Source organism: Melanotaenia boesemani, chromosome 18 (genome assembly GCF_017639745.1).
Source record: "Melanotaenia boesemani isolate fMelBoe1 chromosome 18, fMelBoe1.pri, whole genome shotgun sequence".
NCBI classification, from domain to species: Eukaryota; Metazoa; Chordata; class Actinopteri; order Atheriniformes; family Melanotaeniidae; genus Melanotaenia; species Melanotaenia boesemani.
The window spans coordinates 3,131,242-3,155,008 of NC_055699.1; the positions used below are offsets into that span (position 1 = coordinate 3,131,242).

The 23,767-nt window shown below is 40.2% G+C and overlaps 1 protein-coding gene across 1 annotated transcript in view; it reads left to right on the plus strand.

The window, feature by feature from the left end:
* The first annotated feature begins 3,954 nt into the window (after window positions 1–3,954).
* Window positions 3,955–23,767, plus strand: part of LOC121628690 (rho GTPase-activating protein 21) — a 92,978-nt gene continuing 73,165 nt past the window's right edge. The window contains exons 1-2 of the mRNA XM_041967909.1: window positions 3,955–4,323; window positions 5,046–5,253. Of these exons, the coding sequence (XP_041823843.1) occupies window positions 5,176–5,253 (78 nt within the window). The 5' untranslated portion in view covers window positions 3,955–4,323; window positions 5,046–5,175. The remainder of the gene's footprint in view (window positions 4,324–5,045; window positions 5,254–23,767) is intronic.

A 23,767-nucleotide genomic window follows, 5' to 3' on the forward strand; every position in this document is an offset into this window, starting at 1 on the left:
ATATAGGTGTTCATGTGACTGGGAGAAGGCTCAATGTAAAGATTTGACCAGACCTTCTAACACAAAACACACTAAATACAACATATGGTTTTAAGCAGGTTTTGCTGCCATTGTTTGGGTGACTAATAAAGTCAATTGAGCATGCCAACAGACAGACCAGTGCATGCTTCATTTCTGGCTCTCGGGAGGGATTATCATGTAGCTACGCTCTCTTGATTTTCAGTCACCTGAAACTCCAAACACATAACTGGAATGCATGCACACAAAGATTTGCTATCACCGTGGGACACGATATTGTGCTTTAAAATACCTAATAACGAGTTTCTTCTGTTTGTTGTGTGAAGAGGCGTTAGTTACCCTGACTACTTTATCTTTTACATGAACAGTACAAACTATTAAGATGCACAATGATTGATAGCTACAATGTTTTTATTTAAAATAAATGATAATCTAGCTGTCCTGGTGGATTTTATGGTATATTCCAACAACAAACTACATATCTGCAGGTTTGTAGGTTTCTTTTGCATTTTACAAAGCTGTCACCAAGCCAAAGGTAATGGTCCAACTCCAGCTACAAGGCCTCTCTAGCTTAAATGGCCTGATAAATGGAGTGCTATTTAGATGATATGAATGAATGAAAACCAAAGAGTTCTGGGAGGTTTGGAGTTCACAGATTCCATTTCACAAATGCTTTCAGGTTTCATGTCATTAGCAGCAGTAAATAAAGTGTCGCTAAAGTCAGTCTTTTATTTGTCACCTATTTGTGGGATCTAAATTGCAGAAGAGTAAGAAAAGAAAGAGAATAAAATGTTTTTTTCTTTTTTTTTGTTTCTTTTTCTTTTCTTTTTTTTTTTTTTGGCTATTATGCAGTCTGAGCCACAAAGACCCTCATTGTTCCTCAGGTTGCAACTGCATGAATCCTTATCATAAAACATCAGCACTTGGTGATAACTGTTAACTTATCCCAGCACTAATGCCCCCCACACTGGCCTGGGAACTCTACGGCCATTGTCCTTCACCTTGATGGAGAGTTTAGTGAAAGCGAGAGGGGACAAAAAGCCTGGCAGGTTTCTCATGCTGTGGCTTTGTAGAGCCCTATCAGGGGAACAGAGGTTGGGCTTCAGGTAAGCTGCGACCAGCACAAAAGGAACAAAACAGGGATTGTGCAGTTGAATGGCCATACATCCTTTTATTTGACATCTGAAGCCGATGGTTACAGACAGAGGGGTCAGATCCAATTTCATCTCAACAGAGTAACACTTAAAGCATATTTAATCTGTAAATTTATTTGATTTTTCAGTCATTTAAATATAGTTTAACTTTTTTATGTCCATACTAGCTATCTTGCCAAGAGTTAGACTATATTATTGATACTTTTCTTACATCTAATAGATATTAAGATACATAGATTTTCCATCATCCAGATTATGATAATCCTAAACAGAAGGCAACTCGACTGCTTTTCTTGGGTATTGAAGACATTTGGCTTCTGATCCAAAAGACTTTAACTGTGTAAAGCCCTTTTTCATCGAGTGAAAAATCATGTCAAGACTGGTTCTCAAGTGCAATAGAAAAGTTTTCCATTGGTATTCAAACCGGTATCCAACGACTCAGCAGCAGATGCAGGTTTTAACTGTCTCTAGCTTGTGAACAGTGACAATACAAGTCCTGGAAGTACACACTCGTTTTCATTGAGGACACTGCGCTCAGTGCAGCAAAAGTGGACATGACTCAATATTTCTTTACTTAAAAAAAATGTCTACTAACACGCTTGGAAAACAAGTGCAGCAACTGACAGACAAAAAGAGATGAGGATTATTGATTTCTTCTTTTTTCAGAAATAAGCTGGAAACTTATTTTCTGTCCCATTGTTTCAGTTTGACGTCTGCATTTCAATTAAAAGCAGTAAACTGGCCTAAAAATCCTTAAAGCCTCAAGATTATAAGAACCACAGCTTGCACTATACAGTGCAACCCCATCCCTTCATGTTGTCTAGTGACTTGGCTGTCCTCCATGAAGCAGATGTATACTGGACAACAAACAATAGGTAAAGCTTTAAAGAAGCACTACTGAACTTTGTGAAGTGAGAAGGGAAGTGAGGATGGGAAGAAGCTCAACATAAATAATTCAGCAATTTATCAATGACTATTGATGATGTAAATGTTGCCAAGATTTTGGGATTCATCATTAAATATCAATACAAGTTGTGGAACCATAAATTAGGTTTCCATTGTTGTTTTTGATTCAAGTTTAGGCTATGTGAAGAAAATATTCCCAGACAATTAAGTCATTTCTGAGAGTTTTCTTCATGCTTAATACCAGAAAAGTTTCTTTTTTCTCTGTGATCGACATCCTCTGCAGCTTTAAAAAAATCCTCAGTGATGACTGAAGCACTTGTATGAATAGTGTGTGTGAAAAAGGCCAGAGTCATTTCTGACTATCCAAATACTATTGCTGCCTGACTTTGAAACTGGGTTTCATGTGATGTCTTAATCCAGCCAAATATTTTGCTGCCATGAAAAAAGAAGCTTGTAATCTCTCTTCTGCCTAATGTCTGAGTCACTGTTATTCCCCAGTAATGTATCAGGTGTAAAGAAATCAGCAAATTACTTACAAATGCTTTAACATAACTTCACAGGGGAATTTTTTACTTGTTATAAAAACAGAAACTGCTCTGGGTGTAGCAATATTGTGCATATAGAAGGTTGAACTGTGTAGTAACTAAAATACTTTTTGGAATTAAAGTTGAATAATTTTTAGCAATAGATTAAGAATAAAGAGCAAAAATCTTTTGCTTCTACTCTTTAGTTTTTTCTTGGATGCAGAATTTTGCCAAATGCAATATGGGTTTAATAGACAAATTGCATTAAATGGATATGAACCTCATGTCCTTCTTCCATCAATTTAAGTTTTCCATTGTCTGGGTGAGAGTGCACCAGCTTTTTAGACAATAGCTCCTCTCTGAAACCGGGAAATCTTGCCACAGTATAGGTCAGAAGAGTCCTATTGTCTTGCCTTCTATTGTGCTTTTGGAGTCTCCTGCAAACAGAACACTGTCAGAAATTGTCTCTGTATGGATCAGCTGTATGGCCATGTTTTTATATGCTCTGTCTAGCCCCATGTGGCTGCCATGTTCTACATGTCATCAAGATAATGTGAGGTACAATGCAGTTACAGCTGTTAATGGAGAAGCAAATATGTTTCACCAGTTAGGAAGTTGGGGAACTCAGCAAATGTGTGTGGGCATCAGGACTTTTCCTTTAATGTGTTTTGTGATGTTATTGTGATTTAATTGGATCACCCTAAAGTTTTTTTTTAAACTTTCTTTCAGTGTGTGGCAATATAGTCTTTATGAACATATGAGAGGCTCCTTATTTAAGGGTACTATGTGCATGTGCACTTATCACTATAATCTTATTATACATGAAGAAGATCCTGCACTAAAGCAGCAAAATGCATAAAAAGTTTACATAATCTAGTTTATACTGGTTTATTCTTTTTTATATAAATTAATTTGAATGTAATACGTATTTAAAACAAATAGGGTATATAATATTCATATATATCTATAATAATCTGTGTTGATTTTACTCTGCAAACTTGTAAATCAGTAAAAGCTGCATAGCCGTCTTAAAAACGGCATAGTCACCCAAAACGGAAATGTTATGCTTAAATGAAAATAAGCTGAATGCAATTCAAATAGCAGAACTCCTCCAGCAATAATGCAGCGCCACTACATAGTGGATTTTAGTCTGTGACCAGAATGAACCAGCTTCCACCCTTTATTAAAATTGATATGTAACAACAGCTCCAATTGGCCCGCTCCTAAATTCCAAATTTATTATGGCCATCTGATTGGACAAGACCTAGCGAAGGGGCAAGTGGATGGGGCGGAGCTTCAGCCGAGTAGGGAGGGAGATTCGCCAATCTATGTTCATATTGTTGCGCCGCCAACCGGGACCACGTAGGAGTACACGTTACTTTTTTGTGTGTATTTTGAGAAATTTAGCATCGAATTGACGCTCGGAAATGCAGGGACATGAATGAACACCACGGGTTAAATTTTAGCCGCGTCTCCCTGACGGAGAAATGCACACTGAAGGGCGTTTACCGTGTTTTTTTCTCTGTGTTTTTCCTAACAGGTAGCGAGCGTCAGCGGTCAGTCAGTCAGGCTATGAAAGGAGACTGAATGTCCCGCTTTCTAATCTCTTGACAGCCTTTTTCACCAGTCTTTCGGTCGACGGAGGCACCTTACTCTCAACAGAAAAAATGGACGGTGTGTTTTTTCGGCCGTTTGGGAGCAGTTTGTTGTATTTGTAACAGGTAGGTTTTGTTCTCAATTATGGCAACAACCTGTCGTCCGCCTGGCTAGCTAGTGTTTGTGAACAGCGGCTCGTAGGTAACGGCCACACGGGGATTTAAATGTTAAAGAAAGATCCCTTTCTGCTTGTGCCATGTATGAGAAAGTGTGTATATCCTATGATGTGACTCCAGTCACGATGGCTCTTGTAGCGCTGCAGTCCTCCCTGTAAAAACCTTGTACACTTTCCCGCTTATAATCATGAATATCGCTTTTATATGACAAGCAAATCTAGTATTTATGAGCTTGAGTGAAAAAGTTATCACCTATCTGGCACTTTTAATTCCCTCTAACCAAATAATACAAAATAAACAACAAAAACTCGACCTTGCACCTGCTAACAGCGACCTTTTTAATGTTATTGTGACATGCTTATTAATAACATTGAATAATCAAGCTGTACAGTTAAAATAACGCACCTCTTTGATCACATTTTGGGGACTTTCACTTTGTAGTCTGTATTATATAACTTTCATAATAGTTTAACTAATTAAAGAATAACATTTAAGGAGTCATCAGTTTATTATAAAAATAGATCATGATGTTCGGTTGGTCTTAGCTGACCATACATCATTTGAGAGGCTTACATTGCAGAGATGTTAGGTTATGTTGAGATAAAAGCCTTGTCAGCTCAAAGCTGTGATTCATTGTTACTCAGCTGTGATTAATTTCTATTTCTCTGCAGATTTCAGCCACTGACATGAAGAAAGAGGACGGTGTGGATTAGATTTTTTTTTTTTTAATTTGGGTTTTTTCCCTCTTCACTTCAATGTGGGCTCTAAAGGACTTCTTCCCCCTCTGTGGTTTGATATGAAATGATGGCAGCACGTTGGAGTAATTCACCCAAAGACAATGCAGAGCTTAAACAAACAGCTGGAACTCCGTCTTGCCAGGTAGGACTTTAGATGGGCTGACTTGTGGATTTTTACATTCTTGTGCAGCTGCAGGATGGTGAATTTGAAGCTGCTTTGTGCTGTTTATTGAGTGTCACATACAATATGAAGTCTTTGACACTTTGGCTGGGTGGCAGAGAGTTTTTACAGCCAGACTCCTTATGGAAGATCTATTTTTGACACAATGCAAGCTCTGTGCTGCTGCACTGGTGTGCAAAATGCTTGCATGAGGATTCACTTGTTATTACTTGTTATAGCCTCCATAAAGACCCTGTCTTTGCTTAACTTCATCAGGGCTGTTTCAAAGGTATTCCTACTTCCAGAAAACTCGTGACGTGCTACAGAAGTGCTGTGCGCTCAGACTGGGAAACGAGTGTGAGCTCAGGGTTGCAGCACATCTGCCAGTGTTTGGGGTGATGGGGTTCATTTTTCCCTCTCTGACAACTGTTTAAGTGTACAAAGAGAGTTTTTATTCGCTGTCCTGATGTTACTGGGCCCTTTGTGGGTCTGCGTGCTAAACTCGGAAAAATGGCACATTGTCAAGCTCATCCTTTTCCCGTGGTTTCAGTGGTTACGTCATCAAAATCACCATCACAGGCAAGCTAGGCTTGATGTATGTCATAACAGCAGTGCAGCGGTGGCATGTTTTGGATTAATCCATCATCAGAAAATGGCAACAGTGCTCTGAATGTGTGTGTGTGGGGTGGTAATCCTCTTACTGTGCCAGAACTAGCTAAGGTTGGATGACATAAATCTTTGGTAACGGAGTAACTCAGCATCCTGACATATCAGGAGTTAAAGAAACAGTTGCAGCTCAATGCACGTGTCTGTTGATAGTTTTTATTGAAGAAAAAACAAAACAAAACAAAGAGATTCTTATAAAGGAGTAGGAGCAAGGATACGGTTTGTCAGAGGCTGGTAAATAGAACATCTGTATAACTGAAACAGTCTTTACTCTTTGGTCGGAGCTGATTGTTGCTCACTGTTGATGTACAGACTTTGGGAGAAATCGCAGAAAGTGTCTCCAAGACAGTAGTTGACATGAAACTGCAAAAGGCAATTCATAGTTTCTGTGTGCTCTTGCCAACGAGGCCCATGTGATGTTAATTTAGCCATTCTTCTGTTTAGAAGTGTCCATCAAGTTGGTTTGCAGCTGACCACATGCAGCCCACTTAGACTGCCTGTTGAAAAAATAAAATAAATAAATAAAAAGTCACACTAATATTTTGTTGGACTGCCTTTCGGTTTGATTACAGCATGCGTTTGCTGTGGCATCATTTCTGAAAGCTTCTGCAACGTCACAATAATTGTTGTTTTCTTTTTAAGATTTGATTTTACCAAATGTTTAAGTGATCACGATCATGAAAGAAAAATGATCATCCATGCAGTAATTATCTAATGGGAGGCTCTTACCTATTTGCTAAGTTAAATCCAGGTGGTGACTTTTTTTTGGACAGGCAGTGTATTCGTGACTGCACAGACTGCACCAGCTAACCTCTGCAGGAGAATTCAGTATCCACACTTTTACAATGTGCTTTTAGACGTATGGTATGAATGAATGAATGAATGAATGAATGAAAAATACTTTATTAATCCCAAAGGGAAATTCAATATTGTAGTAGTAGTATTTTTTTTTTTTTTTTTTTTTTTTTTTTTTTTTTAAACAATCACATTAATTAATTAAGGGCTTTGTTCTTCAGCCTGATAGCTGCTGGAAGGAAGGATCTTCTGTATCTCTCTGTCTTGCATCGGACTTGAACAAGCCTCCCACTGAACACACTCTGTTGTTTCGTCACGGCGTTGTGTAGAGGGTGTGAAGGATCTTCCATTATCTTCGTCAGCTTGTACAGAATTCTTTTTTTGATGATCAACTCCAGCGGCTCCAGAGTTACTCCAAGCACAGAACCAGCTTTCTTGATCAGTTTGTTAATTCTTTTCAAGTCTCTGGTTCTGATGCCGCTGCCCCAGCAGATTGCTGCAAAGCTGATTGCACTTTCAACAACAGACCTGTAGAACATTTGCAACATTTTGGTGCAGACGTTAAAAGATCTCAGCTTCCTTAAGAAGTAGAGTCTGCTCTGACCTTTCTTGTAAATGTACTCAGTGTTGCTTTTCCACTCAAGTCTGTTGTCCAGCTGAACTCCAAGGTACTTGTATTCCTCCACCACCTCCACCTCCTCTCCCATGATGGAAACACTTCTATGTGTGTTCTTGTTCCTCCTGAAGTCAACAATCATCTCCTTTGTTTTCTTGGTATTCAAGATGAGATGATTGTCACCGCACCATTTCACAAACTGACCGACCAGTTCTCTGTACTCTGCTTCTTGTCCATCACTGATACACCCAACAACTGCTGAGTCATCAGAGTATTTCTGCAGATGACAGAACTCAGAGTTGTACTGGAAGTCTGAGGTGTACAGCGTGAATAGAAATGGTGAAAGTACAGTCCCTTGTGGTGTTCCAGTGCAGCTGACCACCATCTCAGACACACAACCTTTCAGTCTCACAAACTGTGGTCTGTTTGTGAGGTAGTCGTAAATCCAGGTGGTTGTGGAGGGATCCACCTGGAATTTCTGCAGCTTCTCACACAGCAGAGCAGGCTGAATCGTATTAAAAGCACTTGAGAAATCAAAGAACATGACCCTCAAAGTGCTGCCTGACTGGTCCAGATGAGAGTGGGCTCTCTGAAGCAGGTATATGATGGCATCTTCAACCCCAAGCCCATTACGGTATGCAAACTGTAATGGGTCCTGAAAGGTGTTCACCTGCTTGCTGAGGTGAGCCAGTAAGAGTCTCTCCAGGACTTTCATGACGTGAGATGTCAGGGCGACTGGTCTGTAGTCTTTTGGTTCAGCTGGTTGTGGTTTTTTAGGCACTGGAACAAGGCAGGATGTTTTCCACAGCACCGGGATTCTTTTCTGGCTCAGGCTGGTGTTGAACAGGTGCTGGAGAATCGGACATAGCTGTTTTGAGCAGGTCTTGAGAACTCTGGGACTGACACCATCTGGACCTGCAGCCTTGTTCTGGTTCAGTTTCACCAGTTGTTGCATGACTTGGTTACAGGAGACAGACAGAGTGGAGGTGGAGGCAGAGGAGGTTTCAGGAAGTCCTGATGTGGAGGGAGATGAGGTTGTGTCCAGGTCCTTGACTGAGCTGCAGGGTGACAGAGTGTATGCTTGCACATGTAGGCCATAGACCATAAACACAAGAATTTCTAGATCAGTGAAACCACAGTTGCATAATCGTCACAGTCATCTTCATTTTTGTGAAAAACAGCTGAAACAGACAAAAAAAGTCACATTTTCATGTTGTGTTTTACCATTTAATAGAATTAACGCCCATTTTACTGACATCTACTTCTTACACCTCCATCCATTGCTGTGCACATGGTTTATCTGCAGCGTGCAGTTTTTATTTAGAAAGCCTGAAAGACAAGCAGAGCTATTTTTATTATGTTTTTGTTTTCATTTTAAGTAGGAGTGGTTGGGTGGTGGCATAAAAATAAATAATTATTAAATTAATAATGTATATGGTTTCCATGACAAATAATCATCCACTAGAATTTGAAAATTCTGAAAGATCTGTATGTGTGTGTAGGTTAAGGGTAGAACTATGTCGCATCTGCAGGACTACCAGCCAGTTTGCACACACTGACTCAAAAAACTGAGCCAAGCCTAAGATTTTTCCTTTTCTGCTCTCCAGCTGCAGTAAGTGTTACTGTGGTGAGGGTTTAGCTTGTATCCATTTCTGCAATCTAATAAGTGCTTCACACAACAGCACTCAACCGTCCCTCTGCGGAAAACTAAAACCACCACATCCTCGGAAGCTTCCAGCTGTTCAGCAAAAACTTGATAACAGAAACTAATTTTCCACGAATGTCTTGTTCTCTGAAGCCCGTCTCTGAATGAGCTGTTACTCACTTCTGTGAGTTGTAGCATGTTTTTTCACAGCCTATTAGGAAAGAAGTATACATATCTGCATCCCTGCAGAAGATGTGACTTACCTGAGAGTCAGTGCTGATGTTTAACCTTGTTTGCAGCCCCTGGGCAGTCTTTTTTATCTACGTAATGCCTACCACAAGCAAATGCAAAAATCATACCCAACTTTCAAGCTTCACTGGCGATAAACTGCTGTCCCCTCAGAATCTATTGGGAGCTAAGACCCCAGGCGAGAGGAGGCTATCCTGCATCATTGTGGGTCGCTAATGAGGGAGATTTGAAGGGGTGTCTTCTCTAAGACGAACCCTGGAGCACAAACAGATGCACCCCACCCTGCTGCTGCCAAAAGCATGGGATCAACGCTGTGGTAATTTAGGCACAGCTGCTCTGATCATTAAGAGAAAAACACCCCATGTTTACAATGCCTGTCTATCTCTCAACTCAACCTGCTGTCAAACTCATACTGGCAGGGTGGCTGTGAGCAGCTGAGGCCCTTATCTCGGGTGTTACTGAAAAAAAATGGTAATTTTTAGCTGCTTTTGTTTGCTTTTTATATACCTAGCTAAAGAAAAAACGATGGGTTGCACTGAATTGTCTCTTTGGTGAAGAGCTACATTTATACCTTTTTATTTATACCTTTTTATCGTAAATGGTAAAGGTAGCAGTACAACTCTTGAGGATACATTGACCACATCATTCATTCACAGTGAGGAGGATGAGATGAATAGCAGTCTGAGTGATGGTCTCTGCTTTGTACTAAATATAGCCCCTCCTAACTATAAACCCCTTACTATTTTTTATTTTTTCCTCCCTCGTTCATATGCTTGCCTTTTACTCGTCTTCAATTCCCGTGTGTTTTCAGTGATGCTATATTTAACCCATGGAAAGATGACTGTTGAGAGAAAAATAGAATCACTGTCCTGGAATCATCGTCTTTTCTCCTGAATGCTGCTAAAAGCATCGGATTTGGAAGTGTTGGTCACAAATTTGTCATTTTAGGAGAAGCACTGACCCAACTGGATGTGTCTAAAGACAACTTGGATCCCAGCTCTAAAGAGGCACTCTATTGTCTCATTTCTTAAAAGTCTGATGGTTTATTTCAGTCATTACAAGAAAAATCTTTCCAGAACAGGAATACAGGGTCTCAAAAGGACAGTGGCCCAGTGTTAGGAGCCATGGCAGCTCATCCGTCAAAGCAGAGGCAATGATTTTGATTTGCATGCATCTGAGAAGCAAATGTGTCTTGTGCATCACATCAGGGTTCTTTCATATTCAGCACATGAGAGTCTGACCTGGATATGACATGATTTCTGTCCTAGCACTGTGAAGGTGTCATTGCAATTAAAGGGCAAATTCTCTGAAGGGTTTTCCTAGTCCTAGGACACCAGATCTCCCTGCTAATTCAACACAGTGATGTTCAAACTCAATCTGTAGTGTGTGTTTTGACATCTCTTGTTGGAATCAAACTTTCCCTTCCTTTTTTTTAACCCCAGAAGAGACAAAAAATGAAAGCTTAGTTGTGTTGCACCTGAATCAAGGTCACCCATATGTGTCCGTAAGTGTGTCGGGGCGGCACATTTATCTCTGCCCCTTGTGGAGGAGTGACGTTCAGGCTCAGCATGGCTCCTCTGCCTGCTGCTAACTGTCATACTGGATGCTGTTACTCTTTTTGTGAGCATAGATGGACGTTCGATTTGTAGAGGGAGTAAGGGAGGGAACAGGAAAGTGTCAGCACAGACAAGAGTTTAATCACTGGCAAAATGCCCCTCTTCTTCCGTTTCGTGTTTCTTTGTTGCCAGTTGGCTCAATATCATAGTTTCTTCTGCATGGATGCCCTATCCCTCATCAAATAAAGGGAGGGAAAAACCAAGTGAGATGGGGTTTGGGGGGGAGGGTTTCTGGTGCAAGCAGGCGAGCTGAACAGAACCAGTCTAATGCTCAGTGAGCCTGAGACACTATCCATTACACATGCTCAAGGCATCTGTCAGTGCTTGCACCCCCTATCTGGCTCCATCTTTGGCTCTGAAACATGACATTGGTCATCTCTGCGTGTGTGTGTGTGTCAGTTGTGCAAGTGTTCAGCTTATCTGGAAAGCAGATTTCTTAACGCAGTGTTCACACTTGTCTTCCAGCCTTTCACTCTGCACCTGACATGTTTCATAGCTTATGCAATGCACTGTGGAGTAGCTGGAAGATTTTATAGACTGCAGCCTTGTGGTGGATGCACATTTGAAAAGTCGTATTTTTCATATGACCTCTCACACTTTTCTGTACAAAATTTCCCCATAGCTTTATTATTCTTTACGTAAAGCACAAATATCAACATGTGAAGTAGCAATATGAGAATTACTGTATATAACGTGTTATCAGGAGCATCTGTAGCCAGTGCTGTTGATGTGGGGTTTACAGAATCTTGGCAGGAAACCACATATTTTCTCTCAGTATTAGGAGTGGTGATGAACAAGAGGGCTCTGGTAAAGGAATATTTCATGAATGGATGACAGAAAGGTCGCATAGTTTTGAAATTATTGTTGTTCTGGACTGAATGTTGTTCAGGTCACTGTGAGATTATATTATATGATATATTTCTAACCACAACCACTTCAATGCAAACTAGCAGTTGTTACCAGAGAAACTACCGGACATCATCTAAGCCAGTCATTCCCAAAGACGGGGTCTCGACCCACAAGTGGGTCGCTGGTGATTTTCTATGGGTCACCAAGTGAATTACTTTTTTTAGCCCGCTGTACTCTTGATCATAATGTATATATGCAGTTCACCTATCAGCCACATGAGGGAGCTTCTCTTTTTATATTATACACATGATTTTCAATATAAATCACATCCATCAGAAGAGTCGGCAACCAGCCAAAAGAAATGGATGCTTGGCTAATTAAAACTAAGATAAAAACCGGACTAAACTACCGTCCCTGAGGAAAGCCAGCATGAAAACCTCAACTGACCCCTCAAATGAAAAAACAAAAAACCGGTTCAGCCAAAGAAAAGATTGTAGCTAATGTTAGCGAAGCTACTTCACGTGAGTGATGCCGTGGTGATCATGGATGTGAGGAAAGCGGAAGCAGTGGATGCGTGTTGCATTCTCCTCATGCACACCGAACTGGAATGTCATTTAAAAAAACACAAGCAGGCTCATCTCACATAAAAAGGTAGACTAACTTGATGTCAAGTGGTTAAAAATTTATACAGACAGGTGCCTTTACATATTCTTCTGTCAAACCAGCATTTAAACACAGTTCAAGAGAGGCATGATTTGGACATCACCGCTCTGATAGATGTGCTAAACACTTATTTAAACAGCTTTTGAGGAGAAAACGAGAGCCTGCCATATTTTCCACTTATTTTTATGAAATGTACATATTATGCTGATGAACATAAAAACGAGAGAAACTGTTAATTCTTCCTAAATGCAAGTATTTTGCCTCAAAGTATCCTACTGGAGTATATGTTGTAAAGACTGGATGCAAAAAAAGCTATAATAAAATATTTCAATGAGAAACATATTTTAGATATTAAATGTTATATGAAAGGTTTGCATTGATTGGTTTTATTGAAAATAGGGAGAAGTATAAATAGCCATTTACATGTTTCATGTAATTGTCACGTAATGATGAGAATAAGAACTTTTCAACTCGTCCTTTCTTATTTCCCCTCGCTGCATTTTACTTATTGTTGTCAACAACAGATGTATAAAAAAGTTGGGATTTTATCAGATGTTTGTCTTTAAAATAGTTGTTGAGTGGATGCTTAAGTAACAATAAAAATAATCAGAAATGTTTTGTTAATGCACAAATGTACTTCATGATTTATAAGCTTATGGGCCCTAATGTAAATTTAGGTCACATTTGTGACTTTAAAAAGTGGGTCCCATGAAAAAAAGTTTGGGAAACGTGGATCTAAGCTGTCTTTGTTGTGGGATTTTTTTAGGGTGTTTTAAAAAAGTAAATAAAAAGGTATGAAATTGATTTTGGTTCTTTAAAAAACAGCTTATAAAACAAACAAACAAACAAAAACCAACATATAATTAAACATACATGGCAAAATTCAATGTTTCCAGATCAGATCATTTAGATCCCAGCAAGCAGTTTTCAGAGGTGGCATTAGCCTTTAACCCTAACCTTGTAAAGCAGCGACTGCTCGCAGCTGAAATTAATCCAGCTGTTGATTAAAGTGTGTATGAACAGCCCCACTTCTACACTCGGTTCACTAACTGAACACATCTGTGATTTTTAGCTGCTTTGTTGCAGTCAGACGTCTCTTCCTGACATCCTGATTTCTGTTGATGAGATGTCAGCATTCATAGATCCTGCGTTTGCTATGTTTCAAATAGGACGTTGTGGTTCTGGCTGGGTTTGAACGCCACGAGATCCATAACTCAGCATTGATTGGATTATATTGGCTTCAATGTGGGGGGCAGGGCACATGCTTTTACTCTTTACTGGACTATATCTGGCTTGTGATGGAAGGGGGAGTTTTTTACAGCTGTGTGCTGCTAGATGATGTCACAGTTGTTTACTCTGTAGATGTTATTCAGGCAGTTGTCTCATTGATTCGGCATGTTATGCTTTAGACTATTCCAACATGAGACAAAATAACATGGAGCGACGCCTCTAATGTTTAAATAGCTGCAGGAATCTGAAACATTTAAGTAGTTTTCTGTAAGGAAGAAGCTTCTGATGTGAATCCTTTCCCCCCACTCAGCTGGAGATATTCATAGAAACATTTTTTGCTTGTTTTTCATCACATTTAAAGGTAGCTTATTTTTAGCAGTATTTTACTTTAAAATCTTGGTAGGGGGTTTTGCGAGTCTTAAGCCCTTTTGCTCTTAAGGATTTTCTGTATTTGCTTTTAAACACAAAATGTTATGGTCTTTGTTGCATTTGATTTTGCCAAAAGTTCAGAGAGCAGTTTGACAAATATCATATTTTGTGAAGCGAGTTTTAGGTTGATCTTGCTGGTGGTCTTGCCAACACCACCCCAAATGCTTATATTTCCAAATGCAACATTGTAAACAAAAAATTAAATTTGCATTTTTTCCATTTCTAATCTACATGAGAAGTGATTCTGATTTAAGGTTTATGGGTCATGCAGTTGCTGAGTTTGCAGTTAGTGTATGACCTGCTGGTTCTGCTTGTATAAAGCGAATTTATGTGGATATATTTCAGATGCAGACAGTACAGCGCCTTGCAGTAGATGTGGTGTAATTTTTCAGAAAACAAAATATGTTTAGTTTTTCTTTCAGACATTGTGCAGTTGTAGGTGACCTTTCTGATCAGGCTGTAAGCGTAGCCTCTAGGAGTGTTAAATTTAATCGTTTCTACGATGCATCAGGATGCGGACATGGACAATTCTGTATTGATGCAGCAACAGAACATAATCAGTTAAGTATATATTCTGCCATCGCTTGTGTCTGTGGTGGGATCTAACAGCTCGGCAGATTCGAGGCCAAATCCGTTTGAAAACCTTCCCTTAGGAAAACTAAAACTAAGCAAACATAGAAAATACATCAACATCTACGGCCTTATAATTTCTGCTATCACAGAATTGTGGACTTAATGGCGGAATTGGCCGATTAAAACGGAATCTGTTTTTTAACGCGGAACATTGCAACATAATTTGTCTGCAATGCTGTTATCGTGTGGAGGAGGAACATATGTTTGGGGAAAACTGCATGGATGTCAGCAAATCTGAGTGGCACAACAAGGTCCTTCCACAGACTGAGCCCCTCCCCTTTCAAAACAATGTAAGCATGGTGAAGCGGCTCTGTCTTCGTCGGCGGAAACACTGCTTGACTCAAAGCTAACCCCTCAGTACAGTTCCAGAACAACTTTTATGTGTCTGATGAACTGATGTTTTGCAGATTCTGTTGACTGGAGATGTAAAAATACATGCATGGCGTCCAAAAGCCATGTAAGAAACAAGGACACTCACTGAACTCAACACTAAGAGATTGGCAGTCATGTATTTCAGTGGTGATTTCTCTGATAGGTGGAAAACTTGAGAGAGTAGCTCACAAGGACTGATTAGTCCTACAGCTCAAATAACTTGTTTAAGTTTTGAAAAAGTTTAAAATGTTTGCTTGTTTTTGATGCACTTTAATGTGCTATATGTTACTGTATTGAGGAAATGTTTGTCGCCTCAATAAATTTAAGTTAATTTCTATTTAATTTGTGTGTGTTTTACTAATTTACATAAAAAAACGTATTGTTTTTGGTAGTAAAATAGGAGCAAAAGGTTAAAAAAAATGGTATTCCCATATGATATAATGGAAAAAAATCGAATCCCCAAAAAACGGAATTTGGGAAAAAATAAAACAGATTTTATAGGGCCCTAAATATCTCACTGGAAATACATCCATTGTCTCATGAAAATCATGTAAGATGACACATGAAAATGTATAAAAACCAATAAGTTAGCTTAGGGCTAACGTTTATAAAAAAATACTAGCAGTTAGCGTGCGCAAACAGATTAAAGGGATTTCTAAAATAAATACAAATAAACAGGAAGTTCATAATTATGACTGCTTGTATTCATGGTGAAGAAAGTATTGTGCAGAGATAAAGAAAACTGAGGATGCAACATATCGTGATGCATCGCTGAGTCGAATCTAATCGTTGACAAGATAATCATCATCAGATCGAATTGTGAGACTAGTGAAGATGCACAGCCCTAATAGCCTCCTGACCTGAAGCAGGCTTGTTTCTGCTTGATTTCTTAACTATTATTTTAAATAAATATGTGTGTTATAGTTTTATTGCTGCTGTCTGCCCTGCTTTCAGTTAAAAATGCTGAATCCTTGCACAACATCTGCCTGCACATGGCAGCAAATGTGGACTGGCACACGCTGGTTTTACAGCTTATAAATGCTGTTTGATGTTCGATCTGCTGACATCCTGAGATAAAAACAGAAGAAAAGCACTGAAATGCTATTAAACATGATACTTCTTGCTAATTAGCTAGATAATTTCTCATCACATGGTGAAAGCAACATAAATAATCCCAGACAGCTAATTACTGTCATCCAGTAATTCTCTTCCACTCAATAAATTATTCCTGTTAGATTTTCTTCTCTTGTAGCTGGATCTTTTTTTTATGTTACACTGAGAGGACGTCTTTAAGAGAGACGACTTCCCAAGTGGGACAGCTCAGTGGTGGGGGCTGCGGTACTCCTCTTACCTCCTGCCGTAGAGTGAAGAATTTTTGCAGAGTAATGAAATAAACAGGCTTCACACAGCATCCTGCATTGCTGACAAAGTGCAGAAGGAGTACAGTTTGGACTTTGAGGTAGAGCAGTCCTCTTTGGCTTTGTACAGGATGACTTGAAACCTGGTGAGGTTTAACTTGAGTGGAGGAAGGTGCACATTAAGTCAAATGGCTGCAACTCTTTAAGAGTCAGAGAGAGAAGAGGGGAAAAGGCTTCCTGCATTGCAGCATGAACATGTTCATATGGAATGATCTCTTGCTGATTTGAATCTCCAGTTGCCTCTGCCTGGTACCGCCGCTGAGACGAGCACAGGATGGCACAGCCAGCTGGGAAGAGGCAGAGAGTGCATCAAAAAGAGAGAGCTTCACCAAAAAGCTGAGACTGACAGGAAAGAAAAGTGTAACTTGTTTTATCTTTTATTCCCTTTTCTACACCTGTCCACACCTTGGATTCTGCTGCGTAACCGTGACGATGCCTCTCCTACACATCGACACCCAGATGGACTTTTTTTGCTCTGGACTACTGATAACTCTTCACTGCTGCACCCCCCATTCTTAAAAACGCTTTTTTTAATGTTGTGTTTGAGATAATCCCCTGAGTTTGTGTGCAGCATGAATCATTAACATACTGTTAATGAAGCGTGGCTGGGCAGACGGCCACAGCTGACAGGATACCCGCTGGGCTCACAGATGGGAGCGGAGGTGAACCCTTTGCTTTCTGCTGATGATATCGCCTCCTCGCGCTCTCTCCTCCTCGGACAAGGTGGCTTTGAGGAGCACAGCTGCCAGCGGGGTGTCTCCTGGCACAGCAGGGTTTGTTACGTACAGCTGAAGGGCAGGTGTCCAGGCAGCTTGCATTTTTCCAGTGCAAATGGCTCATCTTAAAGTTCTGGACTGTGTGATTAATAATAACTGGAGCTTAATCTGTGATCTGTACTGCGCCTGGAGCGATCAGGTTAGTTTGATTTTAATTTTGTATTTGATTCAACCTTCGGATTATAGAATGATCCTTCCAGACATCAGGCCAATGCAGCAGGTCTTTGGGCATTATTTACAGTACTCTGAAAAAATTGAAAACCATTCTGCATTTCTTCATGTTTTGCTGTGAAGATGTAGGACGTTCTTGTACAATTTTAAAGCAGACTCAACTTAAAGCAATAATTCTTCAAGCTTTCTGAAGGTATGTCAAAGTTGTTCTTTGAGCTGCTTATCGGTCATTTTCAGTCCAGTTCTTCCTGTCAGTACCTAACACATCTCTAAAAACAAGGCCTGCTTTTTTTTTGCCTTGTTTGCAGAAGGCTGCATGTATAATCCTGGATTGAAAAGATAGCCGAGACATTCTGAATTACTACAGAAATTTCAGAAACAAGATTATGTGTCACTGAGTTTATCTGGAACACAGTAAAAAATGTAAATGGTTATCTCCTCCTTAAAGAAGACCACATTACTTTCAGCGTAAACCAGAGGGTGGCAGCTGAGAGCAGCTGTGCAAAAGTAGAAGCTAAAAAAGCAGTTTTACAGGTGTTTTAATAAAGGTGTTGTGCAGGTACATATCTCAGAAATCCATCAGCTGATTTTGATGATCAAGATCTTTATCAATCGTCAGGATAGGGCCCCTAGCCCATAGGAGAGTGAACACTTCACTATAATCCCTCCTTTATCTTCATGGAAACTACCAGGACCTTCATGAACGTTGTCAGAGTTTCTTTGAGGTGGAATTAGTCATTTGAAAACAAATCAGCAAAAGTGAGACACGATATATGGATTTATGATTATGATTTGTTTTCTACTCTTTGTTTGCTAGCTTGCAGGGTTTTTGTCCCACATTGATGACAACAGACTTCTCTGTTATCAGCTGAGTCTCTGCTTTCGTATGACACCATGTTTGTGTGGTTTGCTTAAAGTGTAGAAATTGGCTGAAGCTCTAAAGTGGACAGTGCTGTTCTCATGTTTTTGTTACACGCCCTATAGGTGCTTGGGGGTTGAACTGTGTTTTGTTTGGGTGCCAGTACTTGCTAGAGTCTTTTAGCTGAGTTTCTCTCTGTCATTTTGTATGCTACACGTTCGGTGTAAGGATCGGTGCTTCCTAGGGTGTGCAAAGATCTTTGGTACTGCTCACATCTCATGCTGCCCTCTGTACGGGGGTTCTCACAGAGGTGAGGTTAATACTGACGTAAGCCATCAGCAGCCTGTCACAAAGACACATAACATGGTCTCTATCTCTTTAGTTGCCTATGTGAAATACTACAAAAATAACAGTTTGACAGACAGAAAAATGTGTTTTGCACAACAGCAAAGTGATTCCCAAAAAGCTGCTTTGGTAAAAATTTGGCACGATGGCATGCACAGTGTTTAAAAAAAAAAGGAGAAAACTGGAGAAGAGGAGGACAAAAGAAGAAGAGGCAGGCCTAAAAATACACATAATATCTATATTTACAGCAGATTAACAATATATGAAAGCAAATTCCTAAAAGAAATGAAAAAAAATCCACCTATACCTAAGAGATCCATTTACTTGTCACCTGTAATCATTAGGAAAATTTCTGCTGAAGGGCAGCTGTCAAGAAGCCATCGTAGAAGAAAGGGAATGGAGAAAGCGCTGAGTCATGCCAAATGACACAAGAGCTAGAAAATCTGTTGCAACAGGACTTTATTTCCATTTATGTTTGCACATATTTCAGCAAATCTCTGCATCTTTTATCTGTTTTCCTGGTAATATGTTAAGAAATGAGGTGGATCTAGATTTTGGCACAGTACTGCAGATTATGGTCACCTCTCCTCATCCTTCCTATGAACTTGATCTCCTCTCTGCCCCCTGTTGCATTTAGGAGTTCTCCAGGAAAGGCATCCCTGACATGTTGGGTATTAATAGCCAGCATTCATTCAGAAGAGGAACAGGAGACCATGAAGTGCTTAGCATGCTGACCTCTGAACGTCCCTGCTCTTTCATACAGAGTGTGTCATGCTGCCTCAGGTGGCCTGACACTAAAATCTCATAAATAAACTTTCTTGATGGATCTTCATTTAGTATACTGCTGAAATACTGGCACATTTTCAACAAGTTATTCATCCCACTGGCTACTAATGTAGAACTGTGAATGGGTTGAGGAGTGTGACCAGCTCAAAGGTTTTCTATGTTCAGAGAATGATGTAAGTGAATGAGCATCTGAACATACAAATATGAATGTTCTTTCTTATAAAGTGCTCTTTGTCATGTCATCTAGCCTGTGTCATTTTGTCTCCATATTCACAGAAGTCAGCATGGCTCCCTCACAAGCACTTCATATCTCCGACGTGCCTCTTGGCTTTTTCTCTGACAGTCACACAGACAACTCATTGTTGGATGCATTTTTCCTCCTCGCTCCCGTTTTTTCACTTCGCCATGGAATGCCTGATGTGAGAAGTAAAAAAAGTCTTGCCGTGTTGAGCAATGTGGCAGCTCTGCTCTCTGGCTTGCCCCTTCCCCTAATTTAATTTTAGCTGTGCTGAAAATTGTTCGCGTCCCAAGCTGAACTGACAGGCCTCTGTTTCCAGAGAGCCGCTGCTGTCCGAGGCGCTGAAAACAGCCTTTGTGCGGCAGTAGCACAGCACCAGGCCTCATGAAATATTTACAGGCTAACACCTGGTGTGAGATTGATAAAAGGGAGCCAGCAACACCGCCACCAGTAACTGAGAAGGTCCATCTCTATTAACATGTTGGCCTGTAAAGACTTTTAGATTTGCAATGTTAACCCTTTAAAAGTCTCATGAATAACTGTGTCATATCTTAAACAAATTATCAAAAATAATCACAAGCAAAGTGCTTAAATCAGTTCATCTTTGAAGCGATGGTACATGCAGATGCCTGGTATACAGATATATTCTAACTCAGCTATGCTAGTTGCCAGAAGAGCTGCAGATATGAACACTAGATGCCACCAGTTGGACATATAAAACTTATACAGATGCTGCCTTGGTTAGTTGTGTAAAAATGCAAGGAGGTCTGGTTTTCTTTTGAATTCTAGCTTTCTTCTTCAGTTTGTCTTTAGTTTGTACAACATTATCTGTGTCTCCACAGAGAAATGGTTTACTGATGTGTGCCATTATCCCCATTCCTGAAAAGAGATCTAGTATCAACACATGGGTTTTCTTAGAATTGATTCTGATTTAAAAAAAAATGGTTTTCAGGGACCATCATTTGGCTGCTTAGCTGAGAGAATCTCAATTTAAGAAAGAACTAAATCACTGCAGCAGACCAACAAATCCCAAAGGCCAAATTACCAACAGTACATGAGCTTTGTTTTGTGAAACCGGTGATTGTAAATAACTTGTCAACATCAAGACACTAAAAAAATGGGCATTATTTTAACTTTGATTGTTGTCTTTGTAATAAGTAGATAAAACATGGCACTGGGGGGCTTAAAGAGCAGAGTTTGTGTCAGAGGGCACGCTGTCACCAATACCTAAACCTCAAAGAGCAACTTGGATTAATAATTCATAGATGAGGAAAGCAATTATTCAAGGGTTTGCTTGCGTCTGGGTGGGGGGACCCTGGGGACTCTAATTGGCCCACCTGCTCTCTGTCTCTGAAGGGCTGGCAGAGGTGGCTGTCTGGGTGTTAGGGTGGTGTGTGCGTTTGTCATCTCTTTGTCTGGATGCCTCTGGCTCTGAGCTTTTCACGTCGGGGGGATGGCTTCCTCGGTGGTTCATCAACAGCCATCTCAGCCGGACATCCCAGTACTGATGGACCACACCCAACACAGCAGGGTGGCAGGCAGGAAACAACCAATCTTACCAGGAATCTTCCCAGAACAACTCATTAATTCCTTTTAGCTTTTAAACTTTTTCTTTTTTCTTTTCAGTGGATTTATAGATTTAACAAAAAAATTTCACGATTCTACATTTTAACAATGGTTTAACCACTTCGAGTTAAAGATTCCTACAGTCTAAAATTTCCTAGATTTTTAAATTATTTTAAGGAGACAATGAGCTTCAGATTGACTGTTTCATCTCTTAGTGCCATTACGCTAGCGTAGAAAGAAGATCTTTGGTTTCTTTTTTGTAGCAGGTCCCGTTTGGCCCTTGGGTTTGAACCTCACCAGCTCACTCTGGGCTGTCTGTCTTATTCTCCTCTCTCTCCTTCCATCTCCATATCTCCTTTGTGGGGAGGAACTCCAGGCTGTTGGCCTGCACTATTGTGCCAACATTAGCATATGAAAGGAGTCGAGGGGCAGTGAGATGAGGCGGGAAAAAGGGAGGGAAGGAGAGAGTCATAAAACTTCCATATCATTCCCAAGCTGACATCAGAACCTTAATCCGTGCATTTTTCCACCAGAGAAGTCTTTTCATTCCCAAGTGTTATAGAAGCCGAGATGGTCTTCTTATTTCGTTTTATCCCTTAGATGATGTTCTGTAATGTTTACTAGTAATATTTCTGTATTTACTTGTCTTTAAACTAACATGTCAGAACATTGATTTTCTTATTGAGCGGTCTTACTTTGCTTGATTTGAACATAAAATCAATCAATCAGTCAGTCTAGAGAACTGGCTTTGCAGTCTCTAGATGTGATGTGGTGGCTTAATCTTCTGTATGTACAAGTCTTCCTGGTCCTTTTCAGATGATTCAAAATAGTGATGCAACTTTTATAACAAGACCTGTAATCCAGCAATGAGCGAACAGGCAGTAACAGCTGACAATATGTTGATGCGTGCAGCTGGATTCTGTGGTTGATCGACTGTAGTTAGTTTCCATAATGAGCTAGAGGAGGCTGGTTGACATAACTGTGTCACTACATGTTGGAAACGTTGCGTGTTAGAGTGGATTTTCACTTCTTTTTTTTTTTACTGAGGTGAGCATTTATCTTTGGGCTGACTTTGCTAAGGTCACTATAAAATCATGGTCTCCTAGCCAGCATAGCTATCCGTCCGTCTGGACCGTTTGGTGTGAGTGGGTATGTTTAGTCACTTTCCAGAAATCACAAGTCTTCTATGCCAAAGTTTTCCTTTCCTGTCATTTTGCTGAGTAAAGTGTGCTTGTGACAGGGTGGAAACATGACGTTGTCCTCCTTGGCTGAGCTGTAATGTTAGCCAGAGCTGTGGTGCTATGTGAGTTGGACGTATTTTCTTGCTATGTTCAGTAGCTTAAGCCTCTCGTGAATAGATGCACAGTGATCCGGTTGGTGGCTGTAACGTGATAGAAAATAAATTCTCCATAAATGTTAAGACATTTGTATATGCAATTCATTAAAAGAGGTGCTTTCGGCATTACAAGCTAAGTGTTATTAGCTTTAGTTTTATTTGGAGACATGTCTAAGGCTACTATATACACTGAAACAATCCAGATGCACAAAGATTACGTTTTGGTTTGAACCCACCCTTTAACACTGATCAAAACAAAGGGAAACTGCATGCAGTTTGGATGCTTTGCAGTATGAAACCATGAAGTAATGCCTCCCACTGAGGCAAGTTAATGTCTACACATAATGAACAGTTTAAGCATTGTGACACAGATTGAAAACTCTTTTGATAAGATCTCCTTACAAGAAGCACTTTGTTAAAGTACAAGTCAAATCAGTTTACTGAAACACATACTCACTGCATAAATCTAGAGTTAATCTTTTAGAGTAGGAAAAGCAATTAGGTCACAGAAAATGGTGAATCAGATTGTACTTAATACTCATCAAGAAAATTAAGATGTGCCCTCTTGCTGCATCAACGTTGCTGTGTTTAACTGGCTGCAGTGCTGTGGCAAAACCGCCTGTGGCCGTAAATTTGATCTGTACTGTAGTCCTCAGCAGCCGTAGTGAAAAGAGGCGTGAACAGAATGCTGATTCACCTCATACTGCCACAGTAACCCTTCACTACCCCTCCCAACGCAACCACACAGACACATAATCCCAGTGACATATGTGCAGTGGGCTGCTGTAAACACAAAGTTGTGCTGTTTCTCTCTGCAGAAAATAAACGACAGAAGTCGTCTCCAGATGCTTGGTTTAATAAATCCAATGAAAAAACATCGTTCCTGGAACATAACCTTGGTAACACAGACAGGGATGGCACATAAAAATGCCTTTCCTCTGTAATTTTTTTAAGCGCGCCTTTCTTTTAAGCTGGAGAGGGCAACATGGAGAGAGAGACAGCGGAGGTTGTGAATCAGAAAAAATTGGATGCTGCCAAGTGTGTTTGGCCTCGCTGCTGAAAAAAACAAGCCTGGAAAAGATGCAGCGCTCTTTGGTGCAATGCAGACGGGGCTGGGGGGAGGGGGGCATCGCCAGTGGGTGGAGCTGTTAGAGCATGCATGTGGGATTGTTTTCTTTGGAAGGTGGCATTTTGTTTTCATCCATAACTGTTTACACAGGCCCTTTTGTACCTCCCAC